The following is a 15358-nucleotide window of genomic DNA, read 5'->3' on the forward strand; positions in this document are numbered from 1 at the left end:
AAAGGGGAAGGTACCACCTGTGGGATTTCATAGGTGTTTTGTACAAAGATACCAACATGTCAGAAAGGTCAATGCCTCCCATGTGCTTATTGTAAGCTAGTACAATAGAAGGGCAAGGAATGTCAATCTTGCGTTTTTGATGTTTATCATATCTTTTCACAGCTCCTTCAGGTTCAACTCCCACTGCATTACTAAGGAGTGTTACACATTTATTGTCATGCCATTTGATAGCGATGACATCTTCAGATGATTTATAATCATAGTAACCCCGTTCTTGCTTCTTCATGTCTTTGTCTGATAGCAGCTCAACTCCACCGCATCTGGATTCTCTTACTGTGCCAAGACATTTTATACTAATCAAAGACTCCAATTTCTTTACCAGTTTGTAACTGGTAAAAAAGTTATCACAAAAAACCACACAAGAGGAAGGATCAGGGATGGACCTACACAATACCAACATGACCTTTTCACCAAGCAGGAAATCTTTCTCATTCTCAGGTAGATCTTCATCATTAAAGGTTGTTGTACCTTGATACAAAAGTAGATCATGTACAATTCCAGATGAACTAGATCTACAGTAAATTTTGAAACCCCATTTATGAGGTTTATTCTTCACATACTGTCTTAGTGTCCCAGCCCTTGTACCCTTGTAAGGCACCATCACCTCATCTACACTCTGGTGATTACTTCCCTCTATCTTCTTACACTGTCAAGTAACCATTTCAAACACAGGTCTTACTTTGTGAAACTTATCATCTTGGGTGTCCTTTTTCTTATGGTTGTCAACAAAATGCAAATACCTCTTCAGGCATTTGAACCTTTTTGAACTCATTATGTCAGCCACAAGTGGATATCTAAAATGGACACTCCAGTAATCATCCATTGCTGGCAAAGAGCATATCCCCATGTAGAGTAACACAGCCAAAAACTTTTGCATTTCTCCTACAGTTGTACATATACTACCTGTTGTTTCCTGAACTGAATACAAATTAGTCTGTTGTACAAGAAGATCTACCAGTTCAGGAGTAAAATATCTAGAAAAATACTGAAATGGTGTTGATAACTCGTCTGGGGCTGTAAAGTTCTTCTCTAGTGGGTAAGAGTTATCAATATCTCTCTTTCTCCAAAGCCTTCCTCTTATGGGATCACTGACATGAGAAGTTGGTGCTCCATTTTTCTCAATAGGAACCAGTTTAGGTTGAGGTGTGTTCACTTTACGTTTTTTGAAGCAGGGTTGCACTGTTGAACCACTGGGCATTTGCTCATCATCATTTGAAAGATCACTGACTGCATCATCTGAATCATCCTCATTTATGTTAGCAGTGAATTCTGGGTCATTGACATCATCATCGCCATCATCAGCAAGCCCGTCGTCTGAATCATCTCCATCCTCAGGGATGACAGCTACTAAATCCCGTCGTTTCCCGTAAAAGCTCCGCGCATCCATTTTCCTAAAATGAGAAGAAAATGTGTAAAAAAATCTGGATTTTATGGGCAACTCAACAATTTTGTCGATGAGCCAGCTAATGGCATATTTTTACCATAAACAGGCTCCTCAACAAAATTGTAGACAACATTTCATAGATCCAGTACTTCATCATTATCATATTCTTCGGGACTTATCATCATATCAACATGGTCACTATTGTTTAGACTTTGCAATAATGTCACACAAATGCATCATACCTTTCTACGTAGCATCCAATATAAGCAAAAACGTAGAGCCAGGTGAAGCGTGCCGGCTAGCTGCCGGTGGTGTTGATGTCCTATCAGCTGACTACCACACCACTGCCATCTATTGAGTCAAGATTGAACTATTTCTGTTCGACAATAATGTAGACGTGCCTTGATGAGAAATATTTTTGTTTTGGACCATTTATTACTTACTTTATGTAAGTAAAAAATAGCTCAACAATTTTGTTGAGCACACTGGCCATTTTCTTCTAACCGTTGTGGCTACTGGTAACGCCCGTGCGCCCATCCGGGAGCGAGTTGTCAGTTTACCGTAACCTGGTGTCACGCTGAGCCCTTTTCTTCCCAACGCGTTGGCGGCAGCTTGGACAACTGACAAATCCAAATTTTCTGGGTGTGCGTCACACACGGCCAAGGTCAGTTGCCTGTATCCACATCCACAACATAAACAAAGCACTTGCCCTGTATCAACATGGCGGCGTCTGCTAAAGTAAGGGCTCTTGCGGCTTGTACCGCGCATCATGGCGGCTCGGCACAATTTTCAAAATTCAGTCGTGGTGGCTGCTCGCGCTAACTGAGGCTTTCACGCTAATTAATTTTTTTCTTGGTAGATGGTGGCTTGCGCTAACTGAGGTTTGCGCTAATTGATCTCGCACTAAGTGGGGCTCTACTGTATATTATATATATTATATACATTATATAAACCTTCTATATATAAAAAAAAAAAAAAAGAGGAACTATAACATAAAACCACCGTATAAACCCATCATCAAACTCCCTTATTTGAGTCCCTTTATTTAAACCCCTTATTTAACCCTTCCTATTTAACCTCCCTTACTTGAACTCTTCTTATTTAAACCCCTTATTTAACCCTTCCTATTTAACCTCCCTTACTTGAACTCTTCTTATTTAAACCCCTTATTTAACCCTTCCTATTCAAACCTCCCTTACTTGAACTCTTCTTATTTAAACCCCTTATTTAACCCTTCCTATTTAAACCTCCCTTACTTGAACTCTTCTTATTTAAACCCCTTATTTAAACCTCCCATCCTTGAACTCCTCTTATTTAAACCCCCTCATGGGGGTTAATTTCCATTATGTTTATTTACGTTGCAATTAGAATGTAAACATGACCCTAAATTTTCCCAAAACCCCCAGACACGGGTGTCACCTTCTGGAATAATGCCTGGAGCGGAAGGGTTAGGGGGCAAATAAAAAAATACAAAAAAAGTGAAACCTGGCATGACCCGTCTGTGACAAAAGACGACACTGGACGGGTTAAAGGCTGGGCGGCATACTGGCATGTCACAAGTGTGATGAGCTCCACAACAAGCTCCAGCTGTCCAGGTCCACACTACATTGAATGGGAGCACACTCCCTCATGTGTGTAGTGTCTACAAGGCAGCATGTGGCTGGCCTCATCCCAATGTTTGCATGATGCAGAAAGCATTTGCACTTCTTGGACTTTGGGTGCTACCAGAAAACAAGATTCTGCAAGAGTTCTTGGACTTTCTTGATCGCCAAAATATGTCATGCAGGACAAAGGTAACTCATTTACTCACCGAGTGCTTTCAGGCTTGGGAGTAAAGGTGGTGGTGTTGACAGCGTTTGGGTCCACCTCCTCAAAGGGCTCATCCTTGATCCAAACCTCCTCCTCTTTGACATCCCCTGAACGACTCCTGTGGATGGATGAGAACAGGTTATACTCCAACATGTGTATCAAGTCCTTGGAGAGCTCACTGCTCCAGCCGAGTAAACCTCAGCCTGGCTAGGGAATTGGCGAGACGCCCCTCTCTCATTCATTTCTCTATATCAACAGCTAAAATAAAGTCATTCATGTTAATACAAGAATCAGAAAAAAGCTTGCACCTACTACATACATCTCCCATTTAATTATCCTGAAATTTATATATGAACAACATCACAAAATTTATCCTATGAGGTGGATAGATAGATGGATAGACAAGTCCACACACACACAAACATACATCAATCAATTAAAAGAAATCATTAATGTCAATACACAAATCAAAGCAGGCTCACACACTTCCCAAACATCCCCTTTATTTATCCTGATGTTACTATACAAACACAATAAAAAAATGATTGTATGAGAGAGAGAGAGAGAGAGAGAGAGAGAGAGAGAGAGAGAGAGAGAGAGAGAGAGAGAGAGAGAGAGAGAGAGAGAGAGAGAGAGAGAGAGAGAGAGAGAGAGAGAGAATAGAGAAGTTACAATGAAGTTAAAAAACAGATATAGTATATACTATGGTCTATGTTATGCATCAAAGAAAAATTTGTATGGGACATGAGAGTGAGCGTCGAGCATGTTAGTGCTTGCTTGTACTGTTGTACACTGCCATGTATAGTCATCGTCGGAGGCAGTCATGGCGCGCCGCCTTGGGTTGAGTGACGAACAGATTTATTCAGTTATTCATTTAGTATTTAATTTTGAACAATAACTGAAAAATCAGAATGATTGAATCACTGATTCTGATGACTGATACCAATTGACTGATTGAGTCTGATTCACTGTAAAAAAATAAATAAAAATAAATCTGTGAACATGCCACGCTGCAAATGTCTTCGATAGTTTTCTAAGTACCACAAAAAGTACCGCAGGCATTTTTAGTGCGGTATTTTTAGAAAGTTTGCAGTAGTGCGGTACTTTTTTTGTGATGCAGTACTACCACACTAAGTACTGCACTTGCCCCCCACTGAATAATGATAATAGTAATAATAATAATAATAATAATAATAATAATAATAATAATAATAATAATAATAATAATAATAATAATAACGATACAGGTAACTCTCGATTTACGCGAGTATTGCATCCTTGAAGAGGTCGCGTAAATCAAAAACAATGTAAATCAAACAAGAGGTAGGTTTCTGTCGAAAAATAAATACTGTATTTTGCGGCGTATAACGCGCACCCCAAACTTTAAGACACCAATTTTGAAAAAACAAAGTTCTTAAAATGCTCCAAAATATGTACGGGTTAAAGAACATTGACTATACGTATCACCGAATATCCTATTAACATGACTCTCAGACTGTTCATTATCTTGTATTGTCACTTCCAGATCTCTCTTCTTGAACTTTTAATATTTCTCCATTTCCCATTCTATATGTCCATTTTGGTCTCCCTCCACTCTTTCCCACTTCCATTAGATGACATTTATTCACACTGAACTCCATCTCCCATTTCAAACTCCAGTCCTAAATCTTATTTAGGTCCTCTTGCAGAATTTCACAGTCTTTACTGTTTCTTATAGATCTCATCAATTTCGCATCGTCCACAAACAGGCCCATGTAAAGGGGCTCTCACACATTCCCGGTCCCGGTTGCGACCGTCCCCGATGACTCCCGATAAGCCGGTCGCCGGTCAACCGGCTGTAAGATCAGGGATTGTCGGTGGCAGACCGCCGGTCTACCGCTGGTCGACCCTGAGGACCGTAGACGCAGCCGACCACCGCCGGTCAACTTTAAAATTTTCAAAGATATCGGCGATGCGCCCGGTCGACTGGCGGTGTCGAAAAATGTTGCCAGTCAACCAGCGGTAGACTGCGAGTGAACACCTGTGTCTGACCTGGGGATTAGCAAGGGAGGAAGGAGGAAGATGAGGAGGAACAGGTAGGAGTGAGGGATGAAGAGAGTGAGAGATGAGAGAAAGGAGGAAGAGGAATGGGTGAGAGAAATATATATATATATATATATATATATATATATATATATATATATATATATATATATGTATATAGTCACCCACGTCATGGGTCTCACCCATCGCGGTTTCGCGTATTCGCGGTCAACTAATTCAGACCCCTGCTTATACGCTGCCCCAGTTTCATGATACGCGGATGCATTGACGCTAAATAGGAAGGCAGCGAGGAGGGATGGAGGCAGAGGAGGGGGAAGGGAGAGGAGGAGGAAGGCAGAGAGGAGGGAGGAGGAGGCAGAGAGGAGGGAAGGGAGAGAGGAGGGAGGGGCAATGGACGTTAAGGCGGTGTCACACTAGCACTTTTCCGCCGATTAATGCCATTTCCGTCGATTTTCATCGCTCCGCATGAACTTATCGCATGAATTTGTCAGACGATCAGGATCGTTTCCGCCTGCAAATTTCCGCCTTTGTTTACATTTCCAAGACCAAGACCGAGACTTTCCGCGTGGCTTCAACCTGTCTCAAACGCTCTCCTGCAGTGACAGCCTTCCTCATCCTGGTGTCACTTCTGGCAATAAGAGGTGTCACTAACTCCAGAAGTCTGTGGTACTGACTCTTGTCCAACCTGATCCAATTCTTCAGAGTCTCATGATCCTCTAAACTCAGCTCTTTTAACAGCCTGTGGTACACACTTTCTCTTTCCCAACGAGCCAACCATGAGCGCATCCATGCACGCTTTTTGGTTTGTTTAGCTCGTCTAAGTCTCACAATACACAGTATTAGGTTCAGAGCAGCGTATCTTTGCCGCAGCGTGGACTCCATGTTTGTTTACATTCCCATGGTCTGTGCCGACGGAAAGTTTCTGACGAAACACCGTTTGTGTGTGACAGGCCGCAGCCAAGATATCGACGATTTTCAGAAAAACGACGGAAAAAGTGCTAGTGTGACACCGCCTTTAGGTTGCTCCTGAGTGACGTCACGGTTAGACTGTGACGTCATGCTTTCCTATTGGCCAGCAGCTCACTCAGGGACGACTGCTATTGGTCGAGATTTTCTCATAGCAACATTATCCTAAAAAAAAAAATTTCACGCGCCGCCACACTGCAGTGTTGCCAGATTGGGCTACTTATCGCAAATTGGGCTACTTTTGGGAACGAAAAAAAACATGTTTTATATGACGTGTCAGAGGTGACTTCCCCAAATGCATATTTTCCCATAGGGTTATAGTCCCGCTGTCATGGGTTTCGCATAGCGCCAAGTCCGAACGAAATACATGGATGACGGGGATGACTATATATATATATATATATATATATATATATATATATATATATATATATATATATATATATATATATATATATATCAACAAATTGTAGGAATCGAACTCGTTCTGAATAGAAATCAATATACCATGCCACCTGATGAGCCTGATAGCTCATCAGGTGGCATGGTTGTATCTTGATTTCTATTCAGAAAGTACGGTTCGATTCCTGGCACAAGTGGTTTGTTGATACAGTCACCCCGCTCATGTCTCACCCATCGCGGTTTCGGCTGTCATGTCAACTAATTGTGACCCCGCTTATACGCGGCCCCAGTTTCGCGTATACGCGGATGCATTGACACTAAATAGGAAGGCAGAGAGGAGGGAGGGAGGCAGAGAGGAGGGGGGAAGGGAGAGAGGAGGGAGGAAGGCAGAGAGGAGGGAGGGAGGAAGGCAGAGAGGAGGGGGGAAGGGAGAGAGGAGGGAGGCGGGGCAATGGACGTTAGGTTGCTCCTGAGTGACGTCACGGTTAGACTGTGACGTCATGCTTTCCTATTGGCCAGCAGCTCACTCAGGGACGACTGCTATTGGTCGAGATTTTCTCATAGCAACATTATCCTAAAAAAAAAAAATTCACGCGCCGCCACACTGCAGTGTTGCCAGATTGGGCTACTTATCGCAAATCGCCATCAAAGCCATCGACTCATCTACAACGATTACTATGCTCGACTTCTGGAAAAGCTACAACATCCGGGATGGGCTAGAGGTTATCAAAGAAGCCTGGGACTGTGTGGACACGCAGACAATGAACGCCTGTTGGCACCAGCTGTGGCCGGATGTAGTGAATGACTTCCGGGGGTTCGGCATCGAGAAGGAGGTGAGGGCTATCGTGACGTTGGCCCAGAGGATCGGAGGCGAGGGCTTCATAGACATGACCGAGGAGGATGTTGATTACATATTGTTGTCTAACAAGGTCTTGTCTCATTTCAGTCATTAAAAAGAACGAAAAAAACATGTTTTATATGACGTGTCAGAGGTGACTTCCCCAAATGCATATTTTCCCATAGGGTTATAGTCCCGCCGTTTCATGTTTCACAGATCGCGTCAAGTCCGAACGAAATACCTAACGGCGGGATGACTGTATATATATATATATATATATATATATATATATATATATATATATATATATATATATATATATATATATATATATATATATATACCTCAACCTCGATTTGCCGGACTAAAAGGGGGGAAGGCTTGTCCGGGAATGGCAAATGTCCGGCAATGGAAAATGTCCGGGGGTCTACCCCCTTGCCGGACTTTACCCTATATATGTCCGGGAAACACAACCCACCCCCGGACACAGAAAGGTGCACAGGTTTAGCTGTACGCTTGGTTACTTTCTTTGGTGGGTTTTTGGGTGGCATCGTTGTGAAGAAGAGGTGTATCCACGACAAGCACGTAAGCACAACACTCGTGTGACGCGCGGCAGACTTGTGTACAGTCCAGTACTAGACGTGTATGTCCGCTGCCATCTAGTGCCCGATTTACGAACTTTGTCTGGCGCGGTAGTTTGAAATCGACTTGTCCCGGACTTTTTTTTTTTTTTTTTTTTTACCCACGGACTCTTGTCCGCAAATCCGAAATCCGCAAATGGAGGTCCGGCAAATCGAGGTTGATATATATATATATATATATATATATATATATATATATATATATATATATATATATATATATATATATAGAGAGAGAGAGAGAGAGAGAGAGAGAGAGAGAGAGAGAGAGAGAGAGAGAGAGAGAGAGAGAGATTTATGCACACGAATGAATTTAGGTATGAAGCTGTTTATTATAATTATAATAATTATAATTTCAGGAGTTCAATTTCGCGTTCACGAGAGCTGAGGAAAGCCATTGCGATGTCAAACTCACGAATGATCAAAACACCTGGACGGGCGTTTATATACCCTTCCAACTGGGTGTGGCAACGAAAGTGTTTGCTCGTTAATGTGCCGCAGGTCTGCCGCCGGTAGGCCGGCGGTTGACCGCCGATTGACCTGCTGCAGTCGCCGGTCGGAGAAATCGAAAATCGTATATGGTCGCCGGTCTACCACCAGTAAACCACCGGCTTACCAGCGGTAAGCCGCCGGTCTACCGCAGGCAGACCAGCGGTAAGCCGCCGGTCCGGGGATTATTGCCTATTTTGTCAGCAGTCAGGCCCCGATCGGCTTATCGGGGCTCATCGGGGACGGTCGCGACCGGGACTAGGAATGTGTGAGAGCCCCTAACTGCTTACTTTCTCCGACATATTTATATTCACATACGTACACGCATATACACTTAACTATGTCTTTTGTGTGTTTTGTTTGTCCCAGTGACTTCTGTGTATTTTTGTAATAAAGTAACCTTGACGGGTATTGGTTTTTCCTTTACCCGGGGACCAACTAGCAGTATGAACACTCACTACCACCAACACTCTCTCTCTCTCTCTCGTGTATGTGTTTGTGTGTTTCCGAGAGTTTTCTGGTAGCAAGTTACAACTTCAAGCTTTTTTATCCCCAAAAACATACAAAAACTGTAATTTACGAGTTTTAAATAACTCTGCAGGCTTCAAATTACTAGATAGCATAGTTATCCACAACAATTTTCTAAAGGTGAAAATCCACAGAAAATGGCTTGCTCTTTACGGTAAACTAATAACAATATGACACATCTATACGTCTTTGGGTTACGTGCTGTGGGAGGCATGACGTATTTATGCGTCACTGAACTGAAGAGGTTAAGTGAGTCATACTACTGCAAATTATTTACTGATGAATGTTTCTATTACAATCAGGTTATGAAAATATTAAGGAGAGCATCTGCCATGGATTTTTTTCTAAATCGATAGAATTGAAAAAATTCATGTCCTCGTACATGCCTCGGCTAGCTTGTGGGAAAATATTATGAAGAAATAAGCAAAGTTATGGCTGGCGAGCTACAGCTGCCTACCACCCGTGCGCCCTCTGCCGCCAATGAAGAACACTACCAACGTACACAGCATGTCGTTTCCCGCCATTGCCCGATCGACTCTCCTGGTCTCGTGGTGACTGCGATTATTCGATGTTTTCTGCCTCACCTTTGCACCACCATGATGCCGCACTTAGCGCCATCGCCTAAACCCAGGAAGAACCCGATGATGACCACAGCACAGAAGGTGGAAGTGATAGATTGAGTCCCGGCAACCTAAGATTTTGACGCCATTATTTACCTTGTTTTCGCCACGAGAGCGTGTGCTAGCGCTTGAAAAGCGCGGTGAAAACAGGGCCAATAACGGCGTCCAAACCTTAGGTTGTCAGGACTTTATCTATCAAGGGACTCTACAGATCACAACCCAGAAACGGGTTATGCTAATTGGAAGACGCTATTAACATGTTTCCTGCCAGCAGACCTTTTTTTTTCTCGTAGGGGGGTTTTGGGCCGTGACTGCCCATATGTATTTTTCCCCATGGGTTAAGTCTGTCATTTGCGCACCTTCAGACTGCCCATTTGTGCGAAAATGGTGAGGTTTGACTGTATAATGTATCGACTTAGATCTGAAAGTAAGCGTATATTAACTAACCACAAGCATACATTTCACATGAACATACGCTAATAATTATAGAAGTGGCAGATGCTCCCCTTAAACAGGTGATAAAAACTTTTCAATAAAAGCTTCTCAACTGCTACATGCAGTGTTGACGGTGCCAATACAGCAATCGACATTCTTATTATCAACTCCCCGATTGGCCAAAAATATTATCCTACTACGAATTATCTGTGTGGCTCATTCCCGTAAATACTGTAAATGGAGGCAGTAACAGCATGGTCGCCTACCAGCACAAGGCAACAATAAACACGCACGTCCGGCATGAACGCGGCCACTGGCGGGTGTTGCAGCAATGACTGGGGACAGAATCTGAAGTACGGTCTGACTTCTGTTTTGACATCCGAACTTGGCCAAACATATGTCAGGCAACTGCTGAACTCAGACACACAACTTACATTTTCGGCCCGGAACTTTTCATTTAGATCCCTGAACATGACCAGGCATATGTCCTTTAATTGCTTTTTTTTTTATGTTGAAGCCCATAGCACTGGTAGGCTTTCATGAGGGGCCTGGTGGTAGATCCAAGCCCATCTTGGTGCAGGCAAGTGTTTATAGTGGCACCATCTTTTCTTGGCTCATGCTGCCCACCGGAGCTCATTCTTGAATGACTTGGATGGTTCATCTAGAGTCCGGGTTGATGGGTGGTCTTCAAGACAGCATGTGGGTAGTCTTAGGCCACTCGGTGGTGAATGAAAGATTCCAGGTGGTAGCAGCGGATTCGAACCCGCATCGACCAGAACACGGTGAATGCAGGGCCTGCATGCTAACCACTCAGCCACCGCCTCCCAATGTACCCTGAATTTCACCAAGAAATCCAACACCTGGGAAATGAAAGGTCGAGTGTAGACAAGACTGCTCACCTGACTCCATCCACTCCTGAGGAGGAAGGGAAGTGGCTGGATGACCCCTGGTGGTCCATTGGCTCTTCCTTCACTTCCACCTTCACAAATTCAATGGGGTCCTCCATTAGGCAGCTGTTCCTGTGCTGTCCTGCAGAAAAGGAAGGCAGATGAGTTAGTGGCTGTACATCAAAGGTGGGAGTGAGATTAAAAAATAATTGATACACTTCTCAGAAAACCTTAGGGAAGAGTGTGATGCCAAAAATAACCACAGGAGCAATAATAAGAGGGTGATGCACATAAGGAATGATGTGAACAGGTAGGGAGTCATGGACAGCTGATTCAAATTCTGAGAAATTATAAAAGGTTGGCTCAGAAAGGCTGTTGGTTACATATTTCATCCTAGAAAAATTAAGATCAACCAAACTCTTAATAGGACAGATTGGAATGGAGTTAATGGTACTATAGTCTGTTCAAACCAGGTGTTCCTCTGACGCCTAGGCAGCGTTTGTAATGCCGCACCTGACTGGCTGGCCTCCCCTCTCGGCTCTCGCCCTGACTGGCTGGCTTTCTCTCCCAGCCTTCATGGAAGTGAAAGTCACTCACTCATGCTCGTGGTGACAAATGTTTTAATACTGTTTACCGTAGCTCACACAATATACAACACAGACAGTTTTATTTAACATCATTATATGCAGCAGTGATTGTAGACCCTAAATATGCTTGTCACAACTCGGTAAAACAAAAAGTACACAAATGATGGTGAGTATAAGTGAAATAACGGGTCTGAAATGTTTAGACCACGGCTTATAAGACATATGGGCTTACAAGACGCACCCCCTATTTCAAAAGGCATTTGAAAACAAATATATAATGAAAAGGTTTGAACATGACTTTCAGGTGAAGATTTTTCGCCCGACATTCGCAACCCTTCCCACTATCAGGTCATTTTTTAAGTTTACATGTATTCAGATCCTAGATAGTATCCCAATACTTTACACTTAAAACCCTTAACCCCTTCTTTAACGAATATGTGTTTTGATGTACGAGCGTACATCACATGAAAACAGCCACGCCACACCGGAACTGCTGGTGATGTACACTCATACACCACGTAGTGAATGGAAGAATCTGGACCTCAGGGGAGGCCGGTAACTCTGTTTCTGTGGTCTTGGTGATGACACCTCCTCTGTGTTTTGCCAACAAAGCAGTGAGCGATGTGTGACGTCGTAATACGTCATAACACTACCGCCAATGGCTTGCTCCCTATCTATGACGTAACCTTTTACACCAATCATTATTCTTTATTATTACTTCAAATATATAGCATGACAATCTCCGAAGACATATGGCAATAATTACATGCCTTGAGGCGTCAGTTGCCTTTGGTTGTCTATGAGAGGAAGAGCCCAGGATATTATCCTGTCCATCATGGTGTCGCCTGCAGAGTCTAACCATTCGGACTATTTCACACCTCATGACGCTGATTTAGAAATGTCAGACGATGATGAGACATTGTATTATATTTGAGAAATTTACGACACCACCACCATGTCAGTGAGACACAGTGCTGAACAGTACAGACTCTATGAGCCCAGGGTCAACCTGGAACTGGGTTTCAGAGCATTTGAGAAGAGTGCCCCGCAGCTCTATAATGAGTTACCCGGGGATGTTAAGAACAGTGGCAGTCTGCCAGTCTTCAAGAAAGTGCTGAAGACTCACTTATTCACTAAATCCTACGACTTCACAAACATGAGGAATGAGGACAACTTTAGGTGCTAATATTACTGTTACAACATTGGCGATCCTGTGGAGCGCTGCTACAGCGGCGGACCGGGGCCTGAAACCTCATCAACGGTAACGGTAAACACAAAGAAGAAGAGTGTAGTGATATTTGGCATGAAGGAACAGAATATAACATACAAACCAAGAAGAGAAAAGGAAGAACTGAAATCTGTAAAAGACCTACTTAAGAACTTAAATGATGAAGAACGGCAAAACATTGAGGAGGAGGTGGAGGAAATTTATAGGATGGGCCCCTATGTGGAAGGGAAAACAAGACCAACCAAATTAAAATTAAGTTTGCAGAAGGCAGCAGAAGAAATATTGTACAGAACAACGAAGTTAAGGGAAACAGAAGGACGTAAGGATATATATATACAGTGAAGACTCAATACTCAAACGTCTTGGAAGTTGAACTTTTCGATACTCGAACGCAAAAGTTCGACTTGGTACTCGAAAAAATATCTGGTACTCGAACGTCCGCACACGTGGTTGTAAACAAAGGCTCCTGGCCTCTCCCTCCCCGCCACCGCCAGTTGTCCCGCCACGGTCGTGAGAACAACAACATTCTCCTGCGTTCTGTCTGTGGTTTTTCATTTAGAAACTTACAATGGCACCAAAGAGGCTTATTAGTGGTGAAAATAAGCCTAAAAGGAAGAATGTAGTGACGACCATTGAACGGAAAAAGGAGATTATTGATAAATACGAGAAAGGAGCAAGAATCACCGATCTTGCAGCTGAGTATTGTATGGCGAAAACTACAGTAGCCACCATACTGAAGAACAAGGAGGCCATTAAGGGAGCTGATGTGGCGATGGGTGTGAAAAAGCAACTTAAGCGACCTGCGGCAGTGGAAGAAATGGAAAAATTGTTGATGGTGTGGATAAACGAAAGGCAGATGGCTGGTGATTCTATGTCAGAGTGCATAATTGTGCGAAGGCTAGGCGGCTCCATGGTGATCTTATTTGTGATACTACCTCTGACTCCAGTGAAGATTTTAAAGCTAGTAAGGGGTGGTTTGGGAAATTCAAGAAGAGAACTGGAATTCATTCTGTTGTGAGGCACGGCGAGGCCGCAAGTGCTGACAAAGTTGCTGCCGAGAAGTTTGTGCCTGAATTTTAAAAATTTGTGGATAAGGAGCGCTTAAGCCCACAACAGGTCTTTAAATGTGATGAGACAGACCTGTTGTGGAAAAAACTACCAAACAGGACCTATATAACAAAGGAAGAGAAGTGTTTGCCAGGACACAAGCCCATGAAAGACAGGCTAACCCTGCTTCTGTGCGCCAATGCTAGCAGCGACTGCAAAATTAAACCGCTGCTGGTGTACCATTCAGAAAACCCCAGGCCATTCAAGAAGAACGGTGTGCAAAAGAGCAAACTCAGTGTGATGTGGAGGGCAAACAAGAAAGCCTGGACAACCAGGCAGTTCTTCACGGAGTGGTTTGTGGAGGTGTTTGCACCTGCAGTGAAGACATACCTAATAGAGAAGAATCTACCACTCAAGGCCCTCCTGTTGATGGACAATGCCCTTGCACACCCTCCAGGCGTGGAAGAAGAATTGGGTAAGGGGTATAAATTCATGGAAGTGATGTTCCTCCCCCCCAACACCACGCCACTGATCCAACCCATGGACCAGAATGTCATCGCCAGCTTTAAGAAGCTGTACACAAAAGCACTTTTTGAGAGGTGCTTTGAGGTGACTTCTGAAACAGAGCTCACTCTGAGGGAGTTTTGGAAGAATCACTTCAATATCCTCCACTGCCTAAGGCTCATAGATAAAGCCTGGGGTCAAGTTTCTGTGAGGTCCTTGCAGTCTGCCTGGAAAAATCTGTGGCTGACCTGTGTGACAGCCAAGGATTTTGAGGGATTCGAGCCTTCAGTCCAGGAGTCTGCTGTGGTGGGGGACATTGTGTCTCTGGGGAGGGCCATAGGCATTGAGGTGGACAGTGATGATGTGGAGGAGCTGGTGCAAGCACACTCTGAAGACCTCACCACTGATGAGCTGCATCAACTTCACCAGGAACAGCTGCAGGAGGTAACTGAGGAGCTGTCTTCAGGGGAGGAGGAGGGGAACAGCAAGGAAAGAGTCTCCACTGCAGAGATCAAGAAATATTTGCGGCAGTGGACAGAGTTGGGAAACTTTTTGGAGAGGTGCCACCCTGATATTGCTGCCGTACACAGAAACATAAACCAGTTTGATGGAAATTTGATGCAGCATTTCAGAGACATTTTGAAAAAAAGGCAAAGGCAGATCACATTAGACAGATTCTTGTTGAAAAAGGAATCTAGTGAGAGTGCAAGTGTTAGTGAGCCACAGCCCTCCACTAGTGGGTTCACAGGAATCACACCAGGAGACGAGTTACCAGACGGTGACTCGTCCTCCGACGAATAACCTCCCTCCTCCTCCCCACCCTTCTCCCCTCCTCTTCTTCATTATCCATCACCAGCCTTCACTTACGGTAAGTACAAATCAAAATTATA

The 15358-nt window shown here is 43.7% G+C and overlaps 2 protein-coding genes across 2 annotated transcripts in view; one reads left to right on the plus strand and one right to left on the minus strand.

The window, feature by feature from the left end:
- The window catches only part of LOC126986094 (uncharacterized), a 70851-nt gene extending 59563 nt beyond the window's left edge, over positions 1 to 11288 (minus strand). The window contains exons 1-2 of the mRNA XM_050841802.1: positions 11115 to 11288; positions 3255 to 3371 (exon numbers count right to left, since the gene is read on the minus strand). Of these exons, the coding sequence (XP_050697759.1) occupies positions 3255 to 3371; positions 11115 to 11221 (224 nt within the window). The 5' untranslated portion in view covers positions 11222 to 11288. The remainder of the gene's footprint in view (positions 1 to 3254; positions 3372 to 11114) is intronic.
- A 2841-nt stretch (positions 11289 to 14129) lies between these two features.
- On the plus strand, positions 14130 to 15269 carry LOC126986002 (tigger transposable element-derived protein 1-like). Its single transcript, XM_050841687.1, has one exon. The coding sequence runs from the start codon at positions 14130 to 14132 to the stop codon at positions 15267 to 15269; it is 1140 nt and encodes a 379-aa protein (XP_050697644.1).
- Positions 15270 to 15358: the final 89 nt, after the last annotated feature.

Source organism: Eriocheir sinensis, chromosome 61 (genome assembly GCF_024679095.1).
Source record: "Eriocheir sinensis breed Jianghai 21 chromosome 61, ASM2467909v1, whole genome shotgun sequence".
In the NCBI taxonomy this organism is placed as follows: Eukaryota; Metazoa; Arthropoda; class Malacostraca; order Decapoda; family Varunidae; genus Eriocheir; species Eriocheir sinensis.

Bases quoted from the DNA above. Each gene is read 5' to 3' on its own strand.
- LOC126986002 (XM_050841687.1), top strand. From the start codon at position 14,130: ATGAAAGACAGGCTAACCCTGCTTCTGTGCGCCAATGCTAGCAGCGAC.